This window comes from Elephas maximus, chromosome 3, assembly GCF_024166365.1.
Source record: "Elephas maximus indicus isolate mEleMax1 chromosome 3, mEleMax1 primary haplotype, whole genome shotgun sequence".
In the NCBI taxonomy this organism is placed as follows: Eukaryota; Metazoa; Chordata; class Mammalia; order Proboscidea; family Elephantidae; genus Elephas; species Elephas maximus.
The window spans coordinates 37973570-37999025 of NC_064821.1; the positions used below are offsets into that span (position 1 = coordinate 37973570).

Consider the following 25456-nt stretch of genomic DNA (forward strand, 5'->3'; position numbering starts at 1 on the left):
ATAAATAATATTGCAATCAAGTGAAGGTGAGGAGAGCAATTCAAGTGCAGGGACTGACAGGAGCAAAAAACGAGGAATTGAGCCACTGTGGTTAGATTTTGACTAAATTCAATTCCTTGCCGCTCTGAGCCTCAGTTTCCCCACGTACACAGAGCAAGAAGGTGTTCATTTTTTCACCGCTTTCCCTCCCCTTCTCCCCCCAGCGCCGTGGGACTGGGTAAGCCTTTCAAAGCGCAATGCGATCGTGAAGGGCTCTTGGGACGCCCCTCTATTCAGAAGCTTGCTTCAGTGCATCCAGGTCTGCCTCCCGGCGCGGATTGCGGGCTCTGGCGCGCCGTGGCGGCCAGGCAACTCCTGGCCGACACTGCCAGAGCAAGTGTGAAGTCGCGGCTGCCATATTTTATTCGGGCAACCGCCATCTTTGTAAGGGCATTGCTGTAGTCTCTAGCCCCTGTTTGCCCCTTCTGGCTCATCAATATCTGAAGTGAGCGTCGAGGCTGATAATTTATAAAATATCCGCTTATTGAATAGAAAAAAGAAATAGATGATGACTTTAGCTTCGACCTGAGGCCTGGTGCGCTTTTCCTTGACCAAGATGGCAACGGCGCCGAAAAGTCATCAGGGCGCGCCGCGCGCCGCCGGGAGCTCGGCGCGTTGGCTCCGTGGTGACGTAACGGAGACGCGACCGGGCCGGAGCTGGGAGAAGGAGGTAGGAGCGGCCGTGGTGCTGGCGGAGGCGCGGGGCAGGGGGGCGGGCCCGCGACGGCGGCTCAGCTTCGGAACCCCCTTCCCCGTGGGGCTGGAGAAGGGGTGATTGGAGATGGGGGTACTTCCAACGTTCAGTTCCGATTGCCCCCGCGGCGGCCGTGCCCATTTCCAGGAGCCGGCGACTGAGGCCCAGAGGGGCAGCGTGGTGTTCGAGGCCGCCTGGCCCTGACCCCACCCCCAAGCAGCTCCCAGCCTGGGAGGGACGAAGCTGGGTAGGGACGACCCCAGCCTGTTGCATTGGGGTTAGGGCTGGGTAGCAGGAGGGGCTGGGGGAGCCCAGCCGGGATAGGCGGGAGGGCTTCTTGGAAGAGACGCCGTTGAGCTTCATCCTCTGTTCTCTCTTACCTCCACATTCAGTCAGTCACCTGGACGGGTCGTGATTTTCCCCCTAAATGTCCCCTGGCCCAGCCTGGGCCACTCCCTGGTTTTTCCCGAGTCCACTCCTCACCAGCCCCGGAGGCTGTCTGACCTGCACATCTGGACCTCCTGAGTTCTTGCCTTCCATCACACTGGAATACAAATTCACTCTTTTTCCTAGCCTTCCTCTTCTCAGATGGCTCCTCCAGGAAGCCCTTTGATCCCTCAGGCTGGGTCAGAAACCCCCCTCCGCCCCATCACAGCTTCAACCAGTTGTAACTCCTCTTCCCTTACCTGCCTATCTCCCCACTTGCCCAGGTGTCTCAGGCAGGCAGAAGCCCATCTGAGCCATCTCTTTCCCCAGTGTCCCACACATAGGTGCTCAGTACATGTTTGTTGAATGAAAAAGTGTGGTGTGTGTGTTGTGTTTGCCATACTAAAAGGAAAGGGTGAGTGTGTCCCAGCAAGAAGAGGGGGGTCGAACACCTTTCAGCCTTGGGAATGGCATTGGGGAGCTTGGCCAGTGGGGCAGTGTCTTCCAGGGCTGGTAGGGTTTTCACAGGAGGAGGGGGTAGGGAGGGTATATAAGGTGAGAGCCCAACATGAGCAAAGACTCTGAGGCTGGAGAAGGAGGGGAGTAGGAAGAGCAGGGAGGAGTCGAGTTTGAACACAACACAGAGTGTGTGAAGTTTTAAATACTGAGAAAACCCTGGAAACGGAAGCTTTATTGTTTTGCTCAAAATGTTGACTGAGCTCCTGTTCTGCAGGGCTCAGGACATGGCTGTGAAAAGGCAGCCCTGGCCCTGCCCTCACAGAGCTCACAGCCTGGTGGAAGCCAGACATTTGTTAAATAATTGTATAAATGAGCATAAAAGAGCAAACTGTGTAGGTGCCTCAGGGAAGTTTGTGGTCTGGAAGAGGGGTGGGGGGCGGTTCTTAGAAGGCTTCCTGGAGATGGTGACACCTGAGCTGGTTCCTGATGCTTAAATAGGAGTTAATGAGATTAAAAAAAAAAAAAATCGCCCTCAGTCAGTTTCCAACTCATGGAGACCCCATGTGTGTCAGTGTAGAGTTGCTTCACAGGGTTTTCAAGGCTATGACCTTTTGGAAGCAGATCACCAGCCTTTCTTCCCAGTCACCTCTGGGTGGGTTCAAACCACCACCTTTCAGTTAGTGGCCAAGTGCTTTATCAGTTGTGCCACCCAGGGACTCCTAACTGGATAAAAAGGGGAGCAAAAAGTATCCAAGCAGATGGTGCAGCACTGCCCTGCTTGGTGTGTTTGAAGGAGGCTGGTGTGGCTACCTTTGAATGAGTGAAGGGAAAAGAGAGGGAGAGGAGGGGGCCAGGGGTTTTCTGTCAGGTACATCATAGGTGCTTAGTAATGAGCACTTGGTTCAGGGGGCCAGGGAGTAGCTGGGAGCAGTACGGAATTGGGCTGGTGTATCTTGGCCTTTGTAGCAGCCTTTGCACCCTGTGAGGGGAAGGACTAGAATTACACCCCCATCTCAGATAAGAAAACTGAGGCTTGAGAAGCACCTTGGCCACAACTGCGGAGCCAGAGCTCAAACCCGAGTCTCCTGGATCCACACTGACCTCCCCCATTGCTGCCTTTGCTGCCTGTTGAGCTCTCTCCCCAGTCTCAGCCTGAACTGTGGAGTGGGGGCCACTCCTCCACATGAAGTCAGGAGCAGCAGTGGTTTCAGAGCACCAGTCTGCCTCGATGCTCCCTAAGAAGCCAGATGGGACCCTGGTTAGGAGCATGGTGTTGGGACCCAGCAGCCTGGACCTGGGTTCAAACCTTGGCCCCTCCATTAACCAGCATATGGCTCTGGGCATGCCAGTTAGGCTCCTTATCTGTAAAACGGGAGTAAAAGTACCTGTTTCGGTGCTACGGGGGGAATGAAACGGTTTAATGTGTACCTGGCACAGAACGTCAGCCCTTATCTTGGTTATTACTGCGTAGCCAAGTCCTGTCTGACTCCAGAACTCCAGCTCTACCCCCAGCACCATCATGATTCGTCAGTGTTTGTGCCCCCACCCCCCACCCCTCATGTGCCTGCACGGGGATCTGGGGCATACAGCAGCTGGAACGGGCTTACCAGTTGCTGTCCAGATAACTGCAACTCATGGCAACCCTGTGTGTGTCAGGGTAGAACTGAGCTCTATAGGGTTTTCAGTGGCTGGTTTTTTCAGACATGGATTGCCAGGTCTTTCTTCTTAGGCACCTCTGGGTGAACTCAAACCTCCAGCTTTTCAGTTAATGGCTGATCACATTAACCATTTGCACCACCCATGGAGGAGGCTTAAACCAAAACCAAACCAGTTGCTGTTGAGTCGATTCTGACTCACGGCGACCTCATGTATGTCAGAGTAGAATTGCTCTATAGGGTTTTAAAGGCTGTCACCTTTTGGAAGCAGATAGCCAGCCCTGTCTTCCGAGGCATCTCTGGGTGGGCTCAAACTGCCAAACTGTAGGTTAGTTGAGCGTTTAAGGGAGGGGGTTTGGAACCACCTAAATCGGAACATATCCATGCCTTGCTTGAAGCTGTTTCTGCTCCCTGTTGCTCTCAGGATAAAATCCGTGCCCTTCCTCCACCCACAAGAGCCTGTGCTGTCAGCCCCTGCTCCCCTCCCCATGCGCACCCACTCCTGCCTCAGTGGCCGACATGCTGCTGTTCCCCCAGCAGGCGGCTGAGTTCCCGCCACAGGGTCTTTGCACGTGCTGTGCCCTCTGCCGGGAATGCTTCCCCTACACACACAGCCAGCTCCCGCTCGTGCTCAGACCTCTGGGTTGTGAGAATGAACTAAGACGCTGCATGTGAAACCCTAAGCCTGCACAGGCACCCGCTGCAAACAGGAAAAGCCAGGATTTCCAGTAGGGCTTACAAATGGGCGAGAGCCACCTGGCAGTCCTGGATGAGCATTGCCCCTCTGCAGCCTCCCCTTCGTTCTCAGTGGATGGCCCTGTTTGTCCAAAGGTCATAAGGACCGGAGGAGGATGACCCAGAGGGAGGAGCATCTGCCCAGTTCCAGGATGAGGAAAACTGAGGCTCAGAGACCTGAAGTCACTTATCCTGGACTTCAGCATTCTGGAGGGAGTGCCCTTAATTCCTCAGGGGCACGGGCTCCCCCTTCACCTGAGAAGTGAGACCCCAGGCTCCCATTGCCATGCCATATGACCTTGAAGTGAGAGTAATTACAGTCCCTTGTTTAAGGTCTTGGGGGAACTCAAGCCACTTGGCGTAGGGCCGGCCACAGGATGGGGTTTATGTCTGTCTCATTTCCCCAGAGCCCAACAGAGACCTGGCCCAGACCAGGTGCCCGTGGACGGCAGGTTTCCATTTATGGTCATCACCTCTCCCAGCACAGTGAGCCTGGGGCAGCCATCAGAAGTAGCTCATGGTGGCTGCTGGTCCAGGGTGACGAAGACTTGCCTTCGGGTCTGTGGGACCTGGAGATAGAGGCGTCACAGGTGGCAGAGCGAGAGGGGCCTAAGAATAAGTCCAGGCCACACACAGACTCAGACACGGATGTCCAGAGCAATACTTTTCACAACAGCCAGAAGGTGGAAACAACCCATTTGTCCATCAACTGCTGAATTAAACACCTGTGGTTCATCCATACGATGGAATATCACTCCCTGTAAGGGGAAACGTAGCACTGATACATGCTGTAACACGGGTGAACCTTGAAAACTTGCTGTTCGCTGAGAAGCCAGACGCAAAGGACTGCGTGATGTGTGATTCCGTTTATATGAACTGGCCAGAACAGGCAAGCCCATAGAGACAGGAAGTAGATTCAAGGTTGTCGGGCTGGGGGAGAGGGGTGGGGAGTAACTGCTAATGAAACGAGGGTGATGAGAATGTTCAGGACGTGATTTATGGTGATGATTGCACCAGTTGGTAAAGTTACAAGAAGTCACTGAATTGTGTACTTGGGAGGAGCAAATTTCTTATGACATAAAATACATCTCAAAGCAGTTAAAAGAGGAGATGGTGGCTACCTTCCACTACCAGCCATTTTGACCAGGGACACAATAGATGGTTCCAGATAGAAAGGGAGAAAAATGCAGAACAAAACTCAAATTCTTTAAAAAAAATCCAGACCTACTGGACTAGTAGAGACTAAATGAACCCCCAAGACTATGGCCCTGAGATGCCCTTTAAACTTTCTACTGTAACCACTTCTGGAGGTCACCCTTCAGTTGAATAATAGATTGGCTCATAAAATAAATAATATCACCGTGAATACTATGCTCCTTTAAAAGATTATATGAGACCAAATGGTCAACATTTACCTTAAAGCAAAGATGAGAAGGTAAGGGGTGGGGGGGTGGGGGGGGAGGTCAGGGAAGCTAGAATAATGGGAACAGAACATCCAGAACGGAAATAATAAGAATGTTGACATTGTGAAAAATGTAACCAGTGTCACTGAAAAATATGTATACCAAAACCAAAAAACCAAACTCATTGCCATCGGTTCGATTCCAGCTCATACCGACCCTATAGAACAGAGTAGAACTGCCCCATAGGGTTTTCAAGGAGCAGCTGGTGGATTCGAACTGCCAACCTTTCAGTTAACTGCTGTGCTCTTAACCACTGCACCACCAGGGCTCCAAATGATATGTATAGAAATTGTTAAATGGGAACCTAATTTACTGTGTAAACTTTCGCCAAGAACACAATAAAATAAGTGAGAGAGATGGAAGGAAGACAAAAGAGGAGGGAGTGAAGGAGAGGGAAAGAAAAATAGAGACACGGGGAGAAGGAGAGACAAGGGAGAGAAGACTAAGTCTGAAGTTCTCATTTTCTGTCCATTGAGACCCGCGGAGGGTCTCAGCTCGAAGGCAGCAGAGGTGAGGCCCCGGATGCTGTGAGCAGGTGCCCTGCCCCAGCCCCAGCTCACCATGTCCCCCCCTCCCTCCCCATCCCCGCAGCGTGCCAAGGGATGCCCAAGAAGTTCCAGGGCGAGAACACCAAGGCGGCAGCGGCCCGGGTGCGGAAGGCGGAGGCCAAGGCGGCAGCTGATGCCAGGAAGCAGAAGGAGCTGGAGGATGCCTACTGGAGGGATGAGGACAAACACGTCATGAGGAAGGAACAGCGCAAGGTGGGTGGCACCCGTGGCCCCACAGACCACACGCCCAGGGCCTGGCTGGCGGAGGGCAAGAGGGCGCTGGATATGGGACAGGGGTGGGAGGGAGTTCCAGGCAGAAGAGAAGGCACGTGCAAAGGCCCTTGGGTGGTGAGGATGTGGCCTGTTTTCAGCCAGTGGCTGGAGTGGAGCCAGCACCGCTCTGTGGACTCCTTTCTCTTCTCTGCAATGCCAGGGTCAGGCCAGAACCCAGGGTGATTCTGCCCCCAGGGGACCCTGCGCATTTCTGAAGACATTTGTGGTGGTCACAACTGGAGGAGGGGGTGCTACTGGCATCAAGTGGGTTGAGACCAGGGATGCTATTGTACAGGTCAGCCCACCACAGCAGAGAATGTTGCAGCCCAGAGGTCACAGAGTCCAATTTCCAACTTGCTGGTCCTGGGTCCGCAGGCTCCTCCAGCTGTTTATAAACACATGGGAACTCCAAGAGGGCAGGCCCATCTGTCTGATCCCCAGAGAGACCGGTGCCAGCATACAGGTGCCTTCAAGTTGACCCCAACTCAAGGTGGCCCCATGGGTGTCAGAACAGAGCTGTGCTCCACAGAGTTCTCTGTGCCTGATCTCTCAGAAACGGATCACCATATGCCTTTCTTCTGAGGCCCCTCTGGGGGGACTCGAACCACCAATCTTTCAGTTAGCAGCCAAACATATTAACCCTTGGCACTACCAAGAACTCCTGTTGGGCACATCAAACCACGGCCAAACCCATTGCCGTGGAGTCGATTCTGACTCATGGTGACCCCATGTGTTACAGAGAAGTGAGCTCCATAGGGTTTTCTGGATCCCCAGGTGGAGAAGGTGGGAATCTATGGAAGTAGATTGCCAGGCCTTTCTTCCATGATGCCTCTGGGTGGACTCAAACTTCCAACCTTTCAGTTAGCAGCCATGTGTGTTCACCATTGGCACCACCCAGGGACTCTGCCAGGCACACCAATGACCAAACCAGTGAGGAGCCATATAAGATACTCCACTGGTTTCACCCCTTTGAGAGCAAGGGAGAATGAAGAAAACTAAAGATACAAGAGAAAGATTAGTCCAAAGGACTAACAGACCACAACTACCATGGCTTCCTCCAGACTGAATCCAGTACAACTAGATGGTGCTCGGCTATCACCACTGACTGCTCTGACAGGGATCAAAATAGAGGGTCCCGGACAGAGCTGGAGAAAAATGTAGAACAAAGTTCTAACTCACAAAAAAAGACCGGACTTGGGGAGAAACCCTGAGATTATGGCCCCTGGACACCCTTTTACCTCTGTAAGTGCCTCCTGAGATTCACCCTTCAGCCAAAGATTACACAGGCCCATAAAAAAAAAAATGAGACTGAAGGGGCACACAAGCCCAGTTAGTGATCATTTGACCTCTGGTTCTTGGGACTTGAGCCAGAGGCCCGCTATCTGACCTGCTGATTCAGGGATTCACCAGCCTCTACAGCCCCCTGGGCCGGCAGCCTGTTGTCTGACCCAATTTGCCAGCTTCCACCACCTTGTGAGCCAGCAGCCTATGGTCTGAACTGTGGGTTTGGGTTCTTCAGCCCCTGCAGTCACATGGGTCAGGAGAAGCCTATGCTTGACCCACAGATTTGGGACTTAACAGACTCCACAACCTCATGAGCCATTTCCTTTGTACAGTTTGTGAGTTCTGTGAGATGTAGTGAATTGGGGAACCCAAAGATGCAAGGGAGAGTGCTGAGGGGAGAGGGGGTAGTTGATGTTAGAGATGATGGAGTGGTGCAGCAGTTTGGAAAAGTTGGACATTTGGGACATCTTTAACCTCCACCCTATAGGGTCACTATGAGTTGGAATCAACTTGATGGCAGTGGGTTTGGTTTGGGGTTTCATCGGAGCCAGCTTTGTGCTGATCCTTATAAAAGAAATTATTCATTTTGGGGGGTTCCTTCAGCCTCAGTGGCTCCAGAAAGTCTGAATTTGCATTTCTGTTCCATATTTCCCCCCTTTTGATCAAGATTCTTCTATAGAATCTTTGATCAAAACATTCACTTAATGGTAGCTGGGCACCATCCAGTTCTTCTGATCTCATGGCAAAGGAGACAGTTGTTCGTGCAGGCAATTCCTGATCCCTCCTTCCTCTCTTGCCTCACTGACTATAATCTCTATGGAAGCGGATCATCAGGCCTTTCTCCTGTGGAGCCGCTCAGTGGGTTTGAACTGCCAACCTTTCAGTCAGCAACTGAATGCTGAAGCGTTGCGCCATGAGGGCTGTTCTTTGACACTACAGGCAGTTGAAAACTCAAAAGGAAAAGCAAAAGCCAAAGATCAGATATCCAGCTAGAGAGACACTGGAGACCTTTGGTCCCAGGAGCAGTGGCCCAGGACAGAGGAAGCCGTCCCCATGGCCTGTGTCTTGGGCACTGGGATCATCTTGTCTTCTAGTTCAGAAACTCAGGCACAGAGAGGCCAGAAAGCAGGAGCCCAGGTTATGGGGCTACACAGAGGGCCTGGGCGAGCAGAAGCAAAAGTCATGGTCCTGCCTTGTTAAGAGGTTCAACTAACAGACAGGAAAGTGTGCATATTCCAGGTGTGTAGATCAGTGAGCATTTATCTGTCTGTTTACCTGTGCAGCACCAGAAGAACAGGTAAAGCTGTTATTGTTAGCTGCTGAGTTGGCCCCCAGCTCATAGCAGCCCCACGTAGTGGGATGAAATGCTACCTGGTCCTGTGCCGCCACCATAATTGGTTGCGGTTGGTCCATTGTGATCCATAGAGTTTTCATTGGCTGATTTTCAAAAAGAGATTACCACGCCTTTCTTCCTAATCCATTTTAGTCCGGAAGCTTCACCGAAACCTGTTCAGCAACGCAGCAACACACAAACCTCCACTGACAGATGGGTGGGGCCACCCATGAGGCGCACTGGGTGGGAGTCGAACCTGGGTCTCCCACATGGAAGGCAAGAATTCTACCCCCAAACCACGACTGCCTTTGTCTCAAAAGCAGCCACAGACAATACATGCACGAATAGATGTGGCTTGTGTTGATAAAACTTTATTTACAAAACCAGGTGGTGGGCCTTACTTTGCCAACCCATGATCTATAACATTCCTAGTCCCCGGGGACTCCCTCCTACCCCCTCCGCAACAACCCCTCCCCCCAGGCAACCCCTCTCCTGACTTTGAACCCCACGAATCAACATTGTTCTTGAAGCTCACATAAATGAACGCAGGGCATCCCCTTCTGTGTCCAGCGCCTCTTGCTGAGACATGCCGTGTTCTGCGTGGGGCTGCCGTTGGGTCTTCTTCATCGTGCACTTTCTCCTGGCGTGCTTATCCTCCCTCCCCCTCAGGAAAGCCCCCCCCCACACAGTTCCCACTACCACTCTGAAGCACACCTGGTCCCTTGTGTTTTCCTCACGTGACAGCCATTTTTAAAATATATGTGTTATTTCAGAGTTACATTAAAATATATTGTTTTTATGAAAAAAAAAAAAAAAAACTCATGCTTGCTCCGGAACACTCAAAGACAGTGCACCTACTGATACACCTGCCCACACGTGACACAGAGGCCTTTCTCACCCAGACTGCACCTTGAGGCTTGCGTCCTTGACAAAACGCTGTCCCGCAGCCAGATTTCTCCTGGCTGGCCTGGCGGTCATCCAGCGGTCAACGTTTCGTCTTTGCTCGCTCCCCATTAAGCAGCTCAGCGATGAGCACCTGACTGCTGGCTCTCTGAGTTCCAGCTCAATTATTCATAAGGCTCATTCCGGATGGTTCTGGAATATTCTGTCAAGTACACTCATCTTTCAGCCATCTCCAGATGTTGCCAGCGGCTAATTGCTCACTTTTAGAAACTGGGAGTGTCTCTCCTGTTTTCTCTTTTAATCTTCCTGAATGTCAGAGTATAACTGCACATGGAAGATGAAGTCACGTGGAAGGGTTGGGAACAAAAAACCCTGGTCAGGTCTGGCTCTCTAGAAACAAATGCTGTGGCCGCATGGTACATGACCTTCCTTTGATTGGAGCTTCCCAGCATTCACCCATTCGTTAGTTCATTCGTTCAGCACGTGGTTCCCTTGACCCTGGTGGTGGTGGTGGTGGGGCGGGAGGGGGGGGTGTTCAGCATCCCAGGAGCCAGGGGAGGGAGAGGACCACACTGGTCCCACTCCCCTGAGCTTACTTGTCCTACTGTGTGCCCAGAAAGGGTCTCCTGCCTGAGACCAAAAAAAAAAAAAAAAAACAACAAACAGTGCTGTCGAGTCAAACCTGACTCATGGTGACCCCATGTGTTACAGAGTAGAATGAGCCCCATAGGGTTTCCTGGCTGTAATCTTTATTGGGAGCCCTGGTGACACAGTGGTTAAACACTCAGTTGGTAACCAAAAAGGTCGGCTGTTCAAACCTACCTGCTGCTCCGTGGGAGAAAGATGTGGCAGTCAGCTTTCATAAAGATCAACAGCCCTGGCTTGCCCTACTGGGTTAACGTACCTGTTCGGTGGCACCACACGCCCAGGGCCAGGGCAATACCTGCCATACTCACCATACTCTAGTTATGCCTCTGGATGAAAGATCCATCTAAAAATAAAATATAGTAATTTGTTGTAATATTTGGTTGTTGATCACTGAATTTTCTTTTATGAAAAAAAAATTTTATAGCCTTGGAACCCCTATGAAGCAGTTCTGCTCTGTCCTACAGGATCACTATGAGTCAGAATAAACTTTACAGCAATGAGTAATCTTTATTAGAGTCCCTGAGTGGCACAAACAGTTAAGTTCTTGACCACTAGCTGAAAGGTTGGCAGTTCAAACCCAACCAGAGGCACCTTGGAAGAAAAGCCTGGTGATCCGCTTCTGAGAGGTGACAACCAAGAATACCCCATGGAGCTCAGTTCTACTCTGACACACCTGGGGTTGCCACGAGTCAGTCAATGCGAGGGCAATGGGTTTGGTTTTTGGTTTAGGTCTGCCTAGAGATGCAGGGGCATGTCACGTGAGTGTGCGGACCCCTCCCCAGGAGCTCCCAGGCAAGAGCAACAGATGGGGGATTCACAGGGCTGGGACGCAGGCCCAGCCTGAAACGGAGGAATATTCTAAACCTGTGGCTGTACCATAAATAACCCAGAGCCTTGTGCTGTCTTTGGGGTGGTGGGGGCAGCAGCCAGGACGAGCCGCGCCCCCCCCCAGCCAGATGTCTCCTCACGCTGCCCAGCTGTGTGCTATCAGAGCTTCCCTGAGGGGTCAGGGCAGACCTGGCCCCCACGACTCATAGGTAGGGACACGCGGACAAGGCCTCCCTGTCATTCCCACTTGGACTGCCTCGCTCCAGACCCCTTGCCTTGGCTGCAAACAGGTCCAGACCCTCCTGTGGATCCCATCACCTTGGGATCCAATCCAAGCCCTCTCGGTGCCCTCCATGCCCTTCCCCCTCCAAGTTTGCCCCTCCTTGCTCCCCCTTATACACCCTCACTCCCATCACCACCTGAATGCAGCTCCAGCCACAGCAGCCTCCCTTGTTCCCCTGTCGTGCCAGGTGGTTCCTGCCCCAGGGCCTTTGCACCTGCCATTCCCTCCACCTGGTCCCTCTTGGCTGGCTCCTTCCCCTCCTTCATGCCTCAGCCTAGTGTCCCCCTTTTCCTAAAGCCCCCTGCCCTGGCTGAAGTCCGTCTGCTGCTTCTGTACTTGTTCAGGGTGGGCACCCCCCAACTGGCAGGCTAGGGCCAGGCCGGGCCCAGGTCCATCCTGAGCCCAGACCCCTTCAATGGGGGTGCCCAGCATGATCACCCATACCCCCAGGAGGAGAAGGAGAAGAGGCGCTTGGAGCAGCTAGAGCGCAAGAAGGAGACACAGCGGCTGCTGGAGGAGGAGGACTCAAAGCTCAAGGGTGGCAAGGCCCCACGGGCGGCTGCGCCCGGCAAGGTCACCCGTGCCCAGATCGAAGAAACGCTACGCCGTGACCTCCAGCACCGGGAGGCCCCAGAGCCAGGTGGGTGCGGGGCAGGGGCACCGGGAGCTGCCCTTCCATCACTAAGGGGTTGTGGCCGCAGGACCCTGACCCAGACTGACCCACTCCAGAGCCCTCCCTTGCCCTCAGCAGAGCCCCCAGATCCCCATGGTGGGGGGGTTGGGAGGCATCCCTGCTGGCCTGTCTCAAAGCACAGATGACACGGGGTGTCCCCAACATCCTCAGCTTGTGTACCCCACAGTCCCGGTGGTGTTAACGGAGCGCCAAGAGGCAGAGATGGCAGCCACATGTCGGCACCTCCTGTGTGCCAGGTGAAGGGTGGTCAGCAGGGCCTGGGCAGGGTCTGCTGGGGTGGCCTCCCCGCTCACAGTCTGTTTCCCCTCTTCTCATCATTCTTTCCTTGCCTCTTCCTCTCCATCCCTTCTGTCTTCCTTCTTTTCATCTCTTCGTATCTCTCTCTCCATACATTTCTGTCTTTGCATCTCTGCATCTGTTTCTCCGTCTCTGCATACGTCTCTTTGCATCTCTGCGTATCTCTCTGCGTCTCTGTTTCTGTGAACGTTTCTGTCTTTACATTTCTGTGTATCTCTTGGTCCTTGCATATCTATCTGTCCCTCTGTCTCTGGACCCCTAGCTGAGAAGGCCCGGAGCCACCTGGAGGTGCCGCTGGAGGAGAATGTGAACCGTCGCATGCTGGAAGAGGGCAGTGTGGAGGCGCGCACCGTGGAGGACGCCATCGCTGTGCTCAGGTAATGGGCTCAGGTAAGGGGGGGCTCCCTGGACCCTACCAGCACCCTCCGGCCCCCTAACACGCATGTTCCCACAGCATGGTTGAGGAGGCGCCTGACCGGCACCCTGAGCGACGCATGCGGGCAGCTTTCACTGCCTTCGAGGAGGCGCAGCTGCCGCGGCTCAAGCTAGAGAACCCCAACATGCGGCTGTCGCAGCTGAAGCAGCTGCTCAAGAAGGAGTGGATGCGCTCGCCCGACAACCCCATGAACCAGCGGGTCATGCCCTTCAATGCCCCGAAGTGAGGCACCCACCCCTGGACTGGGAGCTGCCTGCGGCTGGCCACACCAAGGGGGACATGGAAGACGGGAGGCCAGGCACACGCTGTGGGCCGGGGGCTCCATGGCATCACGCCCCTTCCTCCTGCAGAGGGTCCCTGCTCCGAGCGACCCAGGCGCACGCAGGGCCCAGGGCTAGGTTCCCAATAAAGGCAGGTCTGGCTGCAATGAGCAGGTGTGGACTTGAACTGGTGAGGGAGTGGGGGGCTGGGAGGTGGGTGGGAGGGGTGAGGGAGCGGGTTGAGCAGGCAGGTGGGAGGGGGCAGGAAGGGTAGACCAGTGGGAGGGACTGAGTGTTCAGGAGCAGGAAAGGGGGCTTCTGGGGCCAAAGTGTCGTAGGTACCCACAGTACCTACTGTGGTAAGATGTTGGAACTGCTGCCTGGGAAAGACGAGGGCCCCGATGCTCAGCAGGGCCGATGATCATGGGACAATACTGAACCATGCAGGGCCGGGCTGACGCATCTCCCCAGTCTCCTCCACCCTATACAGCCCTGGCCATCAGACCCTGCCCACTCCTGCGGTACCTCAGTGTAGATTAGCAAAAGGCACCCCTCCTCAGCTGAACCGGTTGTGCAGCAAGTGACCTGTACAATCAGTCGTCCACAGCAGCCTCCCTGAGAGGTTGAACCACTGGCCGAGGTCACATAGTACATCAGAGGGACAGCTGGAGGCAAGTCTTTGGCCTCCGGAGCCTGCATTTCAGAGTCGACCTGAGGGCTTGTGCTGTGCCGGCTTCTGCTGCCGTTTGTTACTCCCCAACTGGAGGCGTCCAGCTGAGTCCTGGTGGATCAAAGTTGTACGTCTGAGAAGCCACAGAGGGAGGGATTTGAACCCGGGTTTGGCAGCCTACAGCTTCAGTAGACCCTAAAGGGCGGGGGGGGGAGGGGCAGCTGGGAGACAGCCCACGAGGCTGGGGAAGGGGCGGATTGAGGTGGGGGGTTGGCAACAATTTTTTGGACATGATTTGCAAGAAGCCGACTTTAGTCCAGACCCAGCACCTGGCTCCTGAGGGCCAGGAGGGGAAAAAGGTGCTCTCCAGTACAGCAGTCAGATCGTCAGCAGCACTTCCTGGGTAGGCTTAGACCGAGGGCAGAGCAGCTGCTGGCACTGGGAGTCAACACCATGGCGAGGGAAGGGTGTTTTCAGTAGATGCTATGTGCCAGGCCTTGGACAGCCCTGCTGCAAATCAAGGTCACCCATGACAGAGAAGAAAACTGAGGTAAGGGGGACTCCCTGGACCCTACAGGTGCTGTCTTTGGGGCGGTGGGGCCAGCAGCCAGGATGAGCCTCCCCCAAGCCAGATGTCTCCTCACACTGCCCAGCTGTCTGCTATCAGAGCCTCCCTGAGGGGTCGGGGAAGACGTGACTCCCATGACTCATAGCTAGGGGCACGCGGACAAGCCTTCCCTGTCATTCCCATGCGGTGCCTCAGGGTTGATTAGCAAAAGGTACCCTCCCCCCGCCTCAATCCACCCCTTCCCTAGCCTCGTGGGCTGTCTCCTGGCCGCCCCTCCCTCCCTGACCTTCAGGGTTCACTGAAGCTGTAGGCTGCCAAACCCAAGTTCAAATCCCTCCCTCTGTGGCTTCCCAGACGTGCAACTTTGATCCACCAGGACTCAGCTGGACGCCTCCAGTTGGGGTGTAACAAGCGGCAGCAGCAGCTGGCACTTCTACTGGTCAAGTCCTCAGGTCGACTCTGAAATGCAGGCTCCGGAGGGCTCTGAGTGGGAGGATGGGGTGAAGGATTTACTGAGCTCTCCACCCTGGCTCCCCACCCAGGCAACACCCTCCCTGTGCCCTCTCATGCCCATTCCCAATCCCCCTTCCTGGCTCTCAGCTTCTCAGATACCAGGCTTGGCCCCACTGGGGACTTTGCCCTGGGTTCCCCCTGCCCAGAATGCACCTTTCTAGATCTCAAGTTTCAGATGCAGATACCCACTGAGGCCACCTGTCCCTGTGGGGTTAGGGCTGGGCCAGAGAGAGCCAGGGTCTGCCTAAAGGTGGGGTGGGGCAGAGGGGAGGTAGAGGTCTTCATAGAGGAGGGGCTTTTAAGGACGGATAGGAATTCTCCACAAAGATGAGAAATGGGGAAGGCTGAAGGAGCGACACGCAGAAAGGCCTGGAGGTGTCAATTCTCCCCTCGGGGAGGGGGTGCAACTAATAATTAGGTACAGCTCATGTGTTATGTGCAGGGGGCTGGAGGGTGGCAGAAGCAATGGAAGTTGACATGAAAATGGCAACAATGGTATAAAAGTGGCTCCAGGTATTGAGCCCAAGAGTAGTTTGGGGTCCCTCAGGAGCCAATCCTGCAAGGAGGGCATGTGGGTTACCAGGGAGGAAACCCACAAAGCTCTTGGGGGGTGTGGAAATGAGGGAGGGGAGGAGCCTATGAGGGCGCCAACGAGCAGAGTCCCTTCAATGACTCAGGGAGACTGGGCCAGCAGTGAGAACCCCCAACAGGGTGATGGGCCCTTGCTAACCACGAGGCAACATCTCACTGAACCCCAGGACAGCTCCATAAGACAGCGATTCTCTTTACAGATAAACAGTCACACGGCCCAGAAGCAGCCGACAGAGTACTCCACCCAGAGCACCCAGGGAGGTAGCAGGGGTGGCATGGGGCCGGGAATCGGGGCTGAAGGTGTCTCAGCGGGGTATCGGTGGAGGAGCCCAATGTCTCCCCCATAAATGGAGGCTTGGGTTCGAATCTCACCTCTCCCCTTTACTCCTAGGACCTTGGGCAAGGGCCTTAATGGGCCTGAGCCTCAGTTTCTCTCTCTCTAAAACAGGTCTAGAAACAATGCCCACCTGTAGGCTGTCTTGAGAACCAACATGCCCTGGAAGGACATGTCCTGGAGAAGGGCTTGGCAAAGGATTCTCCGTATGGACACGCTGAGGTCTTTGTGGCCCTGGCTGAGTCAAGGTCGGGGCCAACGGCCATTAACTGGAGGGTGGAAGCCAGGGGGGAAGCCCTGGATGCCATGCTGAGGAGTGGGACTGTTCCACAGCTATAACGGCACAAGGCAGACAAAAGCGAAAAGAAACTTTATTTAGTTGGCCAAGTAAGGGAGCACAACGGGGCTCATGTCGCCAGGATGGCTCCTGAATGATGGCTGAAACAGTGTATATTAGAGGAAGGGTCCTTGCAGGAAGGAGCAAGGTCATTGATTGGTCTGGTGCAGAAAATGGCGTTTCCCCCCACGCGGTTCCGTCATCTGCGCTTCCTCAGTTCAGAAAAAGGGGGTGTCTCAAATTGGAGCTTAGGCTCAGATCCTTATCTTCTGAAAGTCTTCCCCCAGTCTTGGGCCACTAAAGTTCAGTTCCCTCAGATGGGAGAAAAGTTCCAGGGTCACCCAGAGGACAGGGTTGCGCATGTCAGGCGGGCCAGTTCTGGTCTTAACTGGTTCTGCAGGTCTGTGGACCCCAGCCTCTTGTTTTTCTTATCTTGGGCAGGAAGTTGGCTTGATTACCTGAAAAACCATCTGGAGAAACCAGTTAGAGGCGGAGGTGGCTCATGCTACTTCACTTACAAGTTGGGGTTGGTAATGGTGCCCAGAGGTGTCATTCCCTCCTCTTTTCAGGATTTGGGTGCTCAGTCCAAATCCTGACTTCCATAGGGTGAAAGTCATTCTTCTGTAAGTACTTCAAGCTGGACAGGGGCGCTGGCATAGAACTGAAGTCTGGCCTGTGTGGGTTCAGGAGGGATGGGTTTGTATCCTTGTTGGCCGAGGTTTGTTAAGAGGAACACGGTCTGACATATGAGGCATCATGATGTTCACAGCAGCTAGGCGATTTTGAATGAACCCGGTAAGACAATTTAAGAGGCAGAGCAAAAACAGATAGATTAGCAAAAGAATAATCAACACAGAGTAACAAGAGGCCAGAGCCAGTGGAAGCTGGCAAACAGGGAGGTTATCCATGACCACCAGTCAGGCAGTGTTTCTCCATCAGGGGATGGGTCCAATTGGCGATTTGTTCTAATTTGTGGAGACTAACTTCTGCATCATGGCTGGTGTTTATCCAAGTGCAGCAAGAGGTGCTGGCTATGGCACAGATGCCCCCTTTTTTTGCCAAAATACAGTCAAGGGCAATGTGGTGGTCCATCATGACCCAAGCAAGGTAATTCAGGGAAGTTTGCTGGGCTTTTATGGCTTGGCTGTTAGTTTTGGAAAGGATGTGAATAGTTTCTGATAGATTTTTCACTGCGTCTTGAAGAGCTGCGAGCTGAGGGAAAACTGTAAGTGTTTGAATGATAAACCAACCATCGCCAGTCTTGGTTATGGGATTAAACCTGGTTCCAGTTAACTCCCACCCAGTATCATCAGAGTCATAGTTGTCTGAGGTTTGGGTTTCTCTTTTCTTGCCTTCTGGGAGTTAGCAGGTGGTTTCATTAGTTGAGTGAGCTTATAAGGGGAAGTGATCATCACGGGGAAGGACACTATTCCAAGAGTGCAAGTACCGAGCACAGCTCGGGGCAAGAAGCATTTGTGAGCAGTAGAGCAAATGTTTGACTCCCAGGTTTAGTGTGATTACCACAAAGAAATGAATATTCAGGTAGCACGCAAGCACGGGTACGGTTTGCAACTTTTGAGCTGGTCTTCTCTAAGTAATTCCAGGGGCGTGCAGTGTCACCAAACCAATTTTCCCAGCCTTCTGTTATGCTATAGTCATTAGTGACACAACCTGAGTAAGTTCCTAGGTTAACAAGGACAGCTAGATTTCATATGTGTTTGATTCCTTCTACAAAGCTGTAATTAATCCAAGTAAAATTTCTTATATTGTCTGAATCTGAAGGCCAGTAAAATAAGCTTTTGATTTTAAAGCAAGGAGTGGTAGCACTTGCTTTTTTTGGCTCTTACCTCTAACCCAGGACTATCTAAAGAGTCATTATAGGTGGGAGATGGTACCTTCTTCAGGTGTGTAACATTGGGTATTGGAACTGCCCAAGGGGCATGGAGACTTTCTGTGGTGGTGGGCAGAGGCTAACATACCCAACAGGTGGTGAGATTGCCTCCAGAGGCTACTGATTGGATTCATTTCAGATAAAAATTGTCCACAAGATGCTCACCATGGGGTCAAAATAAAGGAAAGACCTGGAGCTGCTGTAAAAAGAGAAGGAAGAACACAACGATTGCCAAGACAGTAAAGGCAATGTAAACATTAGGAGACAATCATGTTGGAAGGTCTTCCCTTTTCTTGAACGGCCACCACAACCCTGTTATTGGTCCAGCCTCCCAGTTGCTGTTCTTCTGCAAAGTCTGTTGTTCAAGGTCAGATGTAGGAGCTGACTTGATTCTGGTGTGGTGAATCCAGGCGCCCTTCCCACTGATGTTCACAGCTGCGGGTGTGGACATCAGCATGACATAGGGACCATTCCATTTCTCAGCCAAAATCTTAGCATCCCAGGCTTTAACAAATATCCAGCTTTTGGGCTTGGTGATGTGCAGCAGCACTTCAGGTGGTGGGACAGTCTGCCAGGTGGCATTGGCGTACCTGTGGAGAGATTCAAGATTTTCTCCTGCTAAGCGTAGATACTGTTTTCCAAATAATTTACCTTTTCATGAATACAATCAGTTCCCAGGTCTTTGGTTATATCCATGGAGCTTTAAGTCAGATTTATATAGTTACAGAGCAAGGGGCACCCATATGCAAACTCAAAAGACTTACCTTTAGCTTAGTTCTAGGAGCAACTCTTACCCTGAACAGAGCCATAGGGAGAGCTTTTGTCCAAACTAATTTGGTTTCTTGACATATTTTGGTTACATGTGTTTTCAGTGTCCTGTTCATTCTTTCTACCTTTCTGCTGGATGGTGGTCTCCAGGTGCTATGGAAATGCCATTTGATGTCAAGATGCGTAGCCACAAGTTGAGTTACCGTGTCAGTAAAGTGAGGTCTGTTGTCACTTTCAATCAACTGTGGTAGGCCAAATCTGCTAATGGTTTCTTCTAGTAAATGCTTTGCTACTTCTGTAGCTCTTTCTGTCCTGCAGGGATAAGCCTCTACCCAGTTAGAAAAAGCATCTACAGAGACTAGCAAATATACTTGCCGGTATTCTCTGGGTATTTGTCCCTGATACTGTGTTCCAAGTGGAGCTGCAACAAATGCTTTTGGATTATTTTTCTGGCAAATAACACAATGTTGGGTAATGGATTTTATTATTGCTTGGATACCTTCACTCACTAGGTGTTGATGCACCCAATCATACATGGCTTCTCTCCCATAGCGGGTAGCCTCATGCAATTCTAAGACTGGTGGGATTTTTTTCTTTTGGGAGGAATAACCGTCCATCTGTCGTACAATACCACTTTTCCCTCTTTGGGAGTTACCGTTCATAAGCTATGTAAGGTTGTTGCTTAGTTTCAGGAGTTGGGGAATCAGGGCTATTACTACAGGTGTAAAAGTTCATACAGCTCGCTTCGCCTCTAGGTCTGCTTTCCTATTGCCCTGGGTGGCGAGAGACTCACCTTGTTGGTGTCTCTTTCAATGGGTTATAGCCACAGCCTCTGGTAGCAGGACTGCTTCGAGGAGTAGCAGTATTTGCTGGCTATGCTTAATATCTTTCCCTGCTGAAGTGCCTCATGTGCGTGTAAAACTGAAATATGTACTTTGAGTCCATGTAGATGTTTGTCCGCTTCACCCTGGCCAGTCTCAGAGCTTGCACCATGGCAATCAGCTGGGCCTTCTGGGCAGAGGTACTGCTAGGGAGAGCATTCGCTTCCAGAACTGCAGTAAGAGTGCCGATTGGGTAGCCTGCGTTCCACTCTCCACCTTCTACGAAGCTGCTCGCATCGGTGAAGAGTTCAAGATATACTTGCGCCAAGGGCCAGTCCTGCAAATCAGGGCAACTGCCATATACTAGATCGACAGTTTGAACACAGTTATGATGTACTGGGTCACCAACGGGCAAGGTAAGGGAGGAGAGTGGCTGGATTCAGAGCGATCATAGGTTGAATTTGGACATTTGGACTGTCCACAAGGGCAGCTTGGTACTGGGACACCTGGCTCTGAGATAACCAGTAGCTGCCTCTCTGTTCTGTCAGGACTGAGTGGGTGGTATACACTCACAATGGCTGTCCCAAAGTGAGCTTCTCTGCAGCTTTGGCACTCTTTAACAGTTGCCACTACTGCCTTCAGGCAAGCTGGCCATTCTTGAGTTACTGGGTCTAAAGTCTCAGAAGAATAAGCCACAGGGCATCTCCAGAACCCTCAATGTAGGGTGAGTACTGCTGCAATTCCTGGGTGTTTATGCACAAACAAAAGGCTTGTACAAATCGGGCAAACCTAGAGCCGGGGCCTCTAGCAGGGCCTTTCTAACTTGTTCAGATGCTCTTTGCTCATGGCTAGTCCAGGCAAATGGATCTGTCTCCTTCCCTTCCAAAGGGTATATAAGGGTTTGGTTAGCCTGCCAAAATTTGGGATCCAAATTCTACAGAATCCTGCCATTCCTAGAAGCCCGTGCAGTTGCTTACAGTTTTCAGGTGGGCCAAGCCTGCAAATGGCCTGTTTCCTTTTAGGCTGTAACTCTCCTTGCCCTGCACTGATGATGAATCCTAAATAACTAAACTTTTGTTGCACAATCTGGGCCTTTTCCTTGGATACACGGTATCCAGCCTCGGCCAAAAAGTTTAGAACAGTCACTGTGTTAATACTGCAATCAGATTCATTATTACCTACAATAAGGAGATCATCACATACTGCAGAAGGACCCCATTAGTCAGTAGTAGTCTCTTAAGTTCTCTGGCCAAGATGGTCCCAAACCAAGTCAGAGAATTTTTAAACCCTTGTGGAATAACAGTCCAGCAATATTGCTGTGTTTGCCTGGAATTTGGATCCTCCCACTCAAATGCAAATATCTCTTGGCTTTGGGAGTCCAAGGGAATGCAGAAAAATGCATCCTTTAGATCTAAAACCAAGAAACAAGTCCAAGCAGGTGACAGGGTTGACAGTAAAGTGTACAGGTTAGCCACCACCAGGTGTATGGTGACAATTACCTGGTTAAGGGCTCACAGGTGCTGGACAAAACAGTATGTCCCATCCTTCTTCTTGACTGGCAAAATAGGGGTATTAAAATCTGGATAACAGATTCGCAAAAGTCCAAAATCCAGGTGCTTACTGATGAGCTGATGAGTGGCCATCTGGGCTTCACGGTTTAGCGGGTACTTTCTCACCCATGGTGGTGTGATGTTGGGTAGTAGCTGGACCTTGATCAGTACTGCACTGTGGGTGTGTCCAGGCCACTGAGTGCCCAAACAATAAGGTTATGCACTGGTTTGGGAGGAGCACTGCCCCCTGATGGTGAGGCTCTGTCTCCCGGCAGAAGATGGGCCTTCCAACCATGTTCAGCAGGAACATCAACATGCATCTGTCCTTGCTCAAAATAGATTTCAGCCTGTAATTTACTGAGCAGGTCCCTCCCCAACAATGGGGCAGGGCATTCAGGCATGTACAAAAAGGAGTGAGTCAGGGTTTTTGCCTTTCCTGTGAGAGAGCAGATTAAAGGTTGGAGAAAAGGTCAGGTATCTTCCTTTGCTGATACTCCCATCACAGAAATCTTTTTCTTAGAGGGTGGACCCGTTAGGTGGGTTAAAACTGAGTGGGTAGTGCCAGTATCCACAAAAACTTAGTTGGTTTTCCCTCCACACTCATTATAACCAGGGGCTTGGGTGGAAGGCCTGCCTCCGGTGCCCTCCAATCAGTCTTCTTCTAAACTTAGAGGTGGCAGTTGACTGGCCCCTGTGTTTGACCTTGACAGCTTTGGGCACTCTATGCCAGTGGCCTTCTCCCTTGTAAGCAGGCGCACTGGTCTTTACCCATAGGAATCTTGTTACCAGCTCCCCCTACTGGAGGACCTCCTTTTCTTTGTCTATTTGGGCCTCCCTTTCCTTTTTAGGGCTGCCACCAGCAAGGCTGCTATAAACTCTATTTAAACTCCTTTGCTTTGGGACCCCGTTCTTAAGCCCCATGAGTAAAAAATCCTGATACTGAGTGAGCCTACCTTACTCAGCATAGTTTGGCTTCCAGTGAGGGTCCCGGAAACGGCGGGCCTCATCCAGTGTCTGTGCTTGCTCAGTCCAGCAAAGGGGGTCTCTCAAACCCTTTGTTTCTGAAAGTCTCCCCAGTCTTGGGCCGCTAAAGTGTGGTTCTGTCTGGTGGGAGAAAAGTTCCGGGGTCACGTAGAGGACGGGGGTTGATGGCTCTGCGCATGTCAGGCCGTCCCGATCTGGTCCTAACTGATTCTGTGGTCTGCAGACCCCAGCCTCTTGTTTTTCATAACTTGGCAGGAAGTTGACGGATTACCTGAAACGAAAACATCTGCAGAAACCAGTTAGAGGGGGAGGTAGCTAATGCTACTTTACTTACAAGTTGGGGTTGGTTTTGGTGCCCACAGGCTGGGGTCTCACCAGGGGATGGGAAGCCATGGCAGATGTGAGAGCAGGGGAGGGAGGGTGTCTGAGCTGCGCGTGACCACCTCCGCTGGGGACTTTAGGAGGACAGCTAGAGGACCAGAGAGTGGGGCTAGAATCCAGGACGCGAGCTGAGAGCGGCACCTTCAATCCCTGGACATGAGGGTGGAATGGTAACGGCTGATCCCTTTTACAGAAAAGCCCCTTCTTGCTGGGCCACACTACCGGAATCGCGGGCACGCGCATGCGCACCTGCAGCAGGGAATCCCTGGCCCCGCGCAGCGCGCGGGAGGGGGCGTGCAAGGGGAGTCCCGCACGCTCCCAGCCCGCCTCGCGCGGTGTTGCCAGGACGACCGGGCAGCTCCTGGGTGGGGCTGCGGAGACGCTGGGAGTGTACTGCGCCTGCGCAAGTCTCCCGCCACTGGCGCCGGGGCTTTCCCTGGGCGCTCCCGCCGGGGAATGGGGGACGAGGTGACGCCGCGCCCCGCGCGCATGCGCAGGGTCCCACCCGTTCCCCCATCCCCTGGGCCGGGGATTCCTCGCCGCCGCAGTGCGAAGGGGGGCGGGGCGGGGGAACTGGCTCAAACCAGAGTGGGGATCGCGCAGAGGCGGCGGAGGAGGGAGCGTCTGCGGGGTCTTCCCGAGGTTCCCCACTCGGCCTTAGCCATTGCCATGGCAACCGCTAGCTGGCCGCAGTGCTGGGGCGACGGCGGGGCTTGGGAAAGCCGTGTGGCTCTGCGCCTGCGCCGAGCTCCGCGTCTGGGGTTTCCCCTCGCGCGCCCCCGGGGACCGCAGGTGTTGGGTGGTGGGGAGAGCCCGGGGGACGACAAAGGAGGGGAGGGGGAGCAGGGAGGAGACAGGGATAATGAGGGCCCCTGGAGGCTTGGCGGGGACAATGGGAGACAAATGAGGGGCTTGAGAGCGGGACACTGGAGGTGTGGGGGTGCAGGGAGGGAAGACTGGGGGCCGGACACCTTCAGCCCCTGGAGCCGGAGCTTCCAGACAGCTAGGAGCCCTGGTTGTGGACCCAAAGTTTCCAGATTTCAGCAAAATAAAAACACAAACACAAGACGCCCGGTTAAATTTGAATTTCAGATAAACCCGGAGTAAATTTTCAGTGTAATGTGTTTTACCTGACAACCCGAGTCCAGGTCCCCCCCCCAACTCACACACAATCTGTCCCTCGCGCCCTTTCCCAAAGCCGTGGGGACTCTGGCGGACGGTGCCTTCCTCCTCTGGCTCAGCCTCCCATTTTTCTGACGCCCCTCAGCCTGTACGCGGGGTTCCCCCGCCACGGGTCGTTCCCCACCCCACTGGCCTTGAACCCGCGCCCACCTGCAGATGTGGGGCAGGTCCTGGACATGCAGGAAATGTGCAAAGACGCGGTACACGCTCGCCCACTCGGCCCCCTAAACCCTCCGCCATGGACCTGGTCCTACTGGGGCGACGTGTCCTTGCCCATCCCTGATGGCCGCACCCCCTTCCTTTTCCAAACTGGAAGGGGTTCCTCTCAGCCTGCGCTCCCAGCACCCCCAACCGCCGGGCTCCCCTCACTTTCTGGGCACACAGTAGGTGCTCAAAAACGTTTGAGGCGAGTGTAAGGAGCACTTATGTGGGGATTGATTTCTCAACCGCTGCCTTCTCCATCGCACGGGGAAGCACCCTTTTCTGTGCCTTTACAGACTCCAACGAAGTGCTTTTCCTTTGTCTATCCCTTTGGTTCCAAAAATCATAAAACAATAAAATGTGATGGAAAAGCGAATAAAAGGAGGGAGGTCAGCCCTGAGGGCCCCTGGCCCTGGCTGCCCCAGGCCCCACACTGAGCAGACCAGGGACACGTTCTTTTTGCAGCTCCGTGTTATTCCGGTTAAGCGTCCCGGGTGTGAAACGTTGGGGCTCCTGGCTAGGTTATTAGCTTCCCTTTGGTAGGCAACGCCCTGCAGAAGCAGTCCTGGATGTTTGGTGCCATGTCTTGGGGGCGTTTCCCAGGGCAGAAGGTAGCTCCGTCCTCTGATCTGTCTCTGGGTACCCCTTGGGGTTGGGGAGGATCAGGACTACCCCCTATCCTCCCAGCAGCCAGGCACAAGTCAGAACAGCACGAAAGGTGAATAAAAGACCAGACCCCACCAGGGGCTGAGAAGTAGCAAGGATGGTAAGCCAGGCAGAAGGTGACATTGGACCCAGCACTGAAAGACGAGTGTGGGTGGGGTCTGGGGTCCGGTTGACCCGGCAGAACCGCAGGTGCAAAGGCCCTGAGGCCGAATGGGTTAGGAGAGCCCCCGGGCGTGGCCGGAATGTGGTGAGCAGTCCAGACGGAGGTGGCAGAACTGGGACAAAGGGTGAGCTGGGCCAGACCACTGCAAGATCTGCGAGGGAAGCTTCGTCAGGATCCCCTTTTGATTCAAAGGAAGAGGGGGGCGGGGTAAGGGAGCGCGGACTTAAGCCGGGCAGGAACGTGACCTGTCACCACACAGGCGAGCTCTGGCTGCCTCACAGAGAAAGGTCTGTGGGAAGACAGCGGGGACAGGAGGAGTTGCAGGACTGGGCGTGGGGGCTCCACAGGGCGATTGTGGGCGGCCCAAGGGGCGGGGACCATCCCTGCACGCCCTTGTCACCGCTGGTCCCTGTCTCTCTCCACAGTATGCGGCAAGGCACCACCCACATGCCCACCTAGCGGGGAGTCACCCCCACAGGGGTGCAGGGTGGCGCCCCTCGCCTGTCGCGTCCCCGTGACCTTTCTGTCTCCATAATGCAGACCCCCTAGACCCTCGCCTCTTTGTTCTCTTTCCCTCC

At 53.4% G+C, this 25456-nt stretch overlaps 2 protein-coding genes and 1 long non-coding RNA gene across 5 annotated transcripts in view; 2 read left to right on the forward strand and 1 right to left on the reverse strand.

The window, feature by feature from the left end:
* Positions 1 to 658: 658 nt before the first annotated feature.
* On the forward strand, positions 659 to 13422 carry CCDC124 (coiled-coil domain containing 124). Of its 2 annotated transcripts, none has more exons than XM_049877395.1 (5): positions 659 to 709; positions 6063 to 6232; positions 12022 to 12211; positions 12825 to 12939; positions 13017 to 13422. In XM_049877395.1, exons 2-5 carry the CDS (start codon positions 6074 to 6076, stop codon positions 13222 to 13224), a joined length of 672 nt encoding a protein of 223 aa, XP_049733352.1. In that variant the 5' UTR covers positions 659 to 709; positions 6063 to 6073; the 3' UTR covers positions 13225 to 13422. The 2 variants fall into 2 exon arrangements, with proteins under 2 accessions (XP_049733352.1, XP_049733351.1); XM_049877394.1 differs by lacking the exon at positions 659 to 709 and adding an exon at positions 841 to 980.
* Positions 13423 to 15327: 1905 nt separating this feature from the next.
* Positions 15328 to 25456, forward strand: part of KCNN1 (potassium calcium-activated channel subfamily N member 1) — a 45908-nt gene continuing 35779 nt past the window's right edge. The window contains exon 1 of the mRNA XM_049877398.1: positions 15328 to 15427. The gene's annotated coding sequence lies outside the window, so the exon portion shown is untranslated. The remainder of the gene's footprint in view (positions 15428 to 25456) is intronic.
* On the reverse strand, positions 16309 to 23006 carry LOC126072367 (uncharacterized). Of its 2 annotated transcripts, none has more exons than XR_007516497.1 (3): positions 22661 to 23006; positions 22255 to 22571; positions 16309 to 21737 (listed from the first exon to the last, which is right to left on the reverse strand). It is a non-coding gene; the product is annotated as an uncharacterized LOC126072367 (long non-coding RNA). The 2 variants fall into 2 exon arrangements; XR_007516496.1 differs by having other exon boundaries at positions 16309 to 18752; positions 21251 to 21737; positions 22255 to 23006.

What these genes read in the sequence shown, in the direction of transcription:
- CCDC124 (XM_049877395.1), top strand. Translation starts at nt 6,074, where the DNA reads ATGCCCAAGAAGTTCCAGGGCGAGAACACCAAGGCGGCAGCGGCCCGG. An exon ending in TGAGGAAGGAACAGCGCAAG is followed by an intron (nt 6,233 to 12,021) that starts GTGGGTGGCACC and finishes CCATACCCCCAG; the next exon opens with GAGGAGAAGGAGAAGAGGCG. An exon ending in CCGGGAGGCCCCAGAGCCAG is followed by an intron (nt 12,212 to 12,824) that starts GTGGGTGCGGGG and finishes CTGGACCCCTAG; the next exon opens with CTGAGAAGGCCCGGAGCCAC.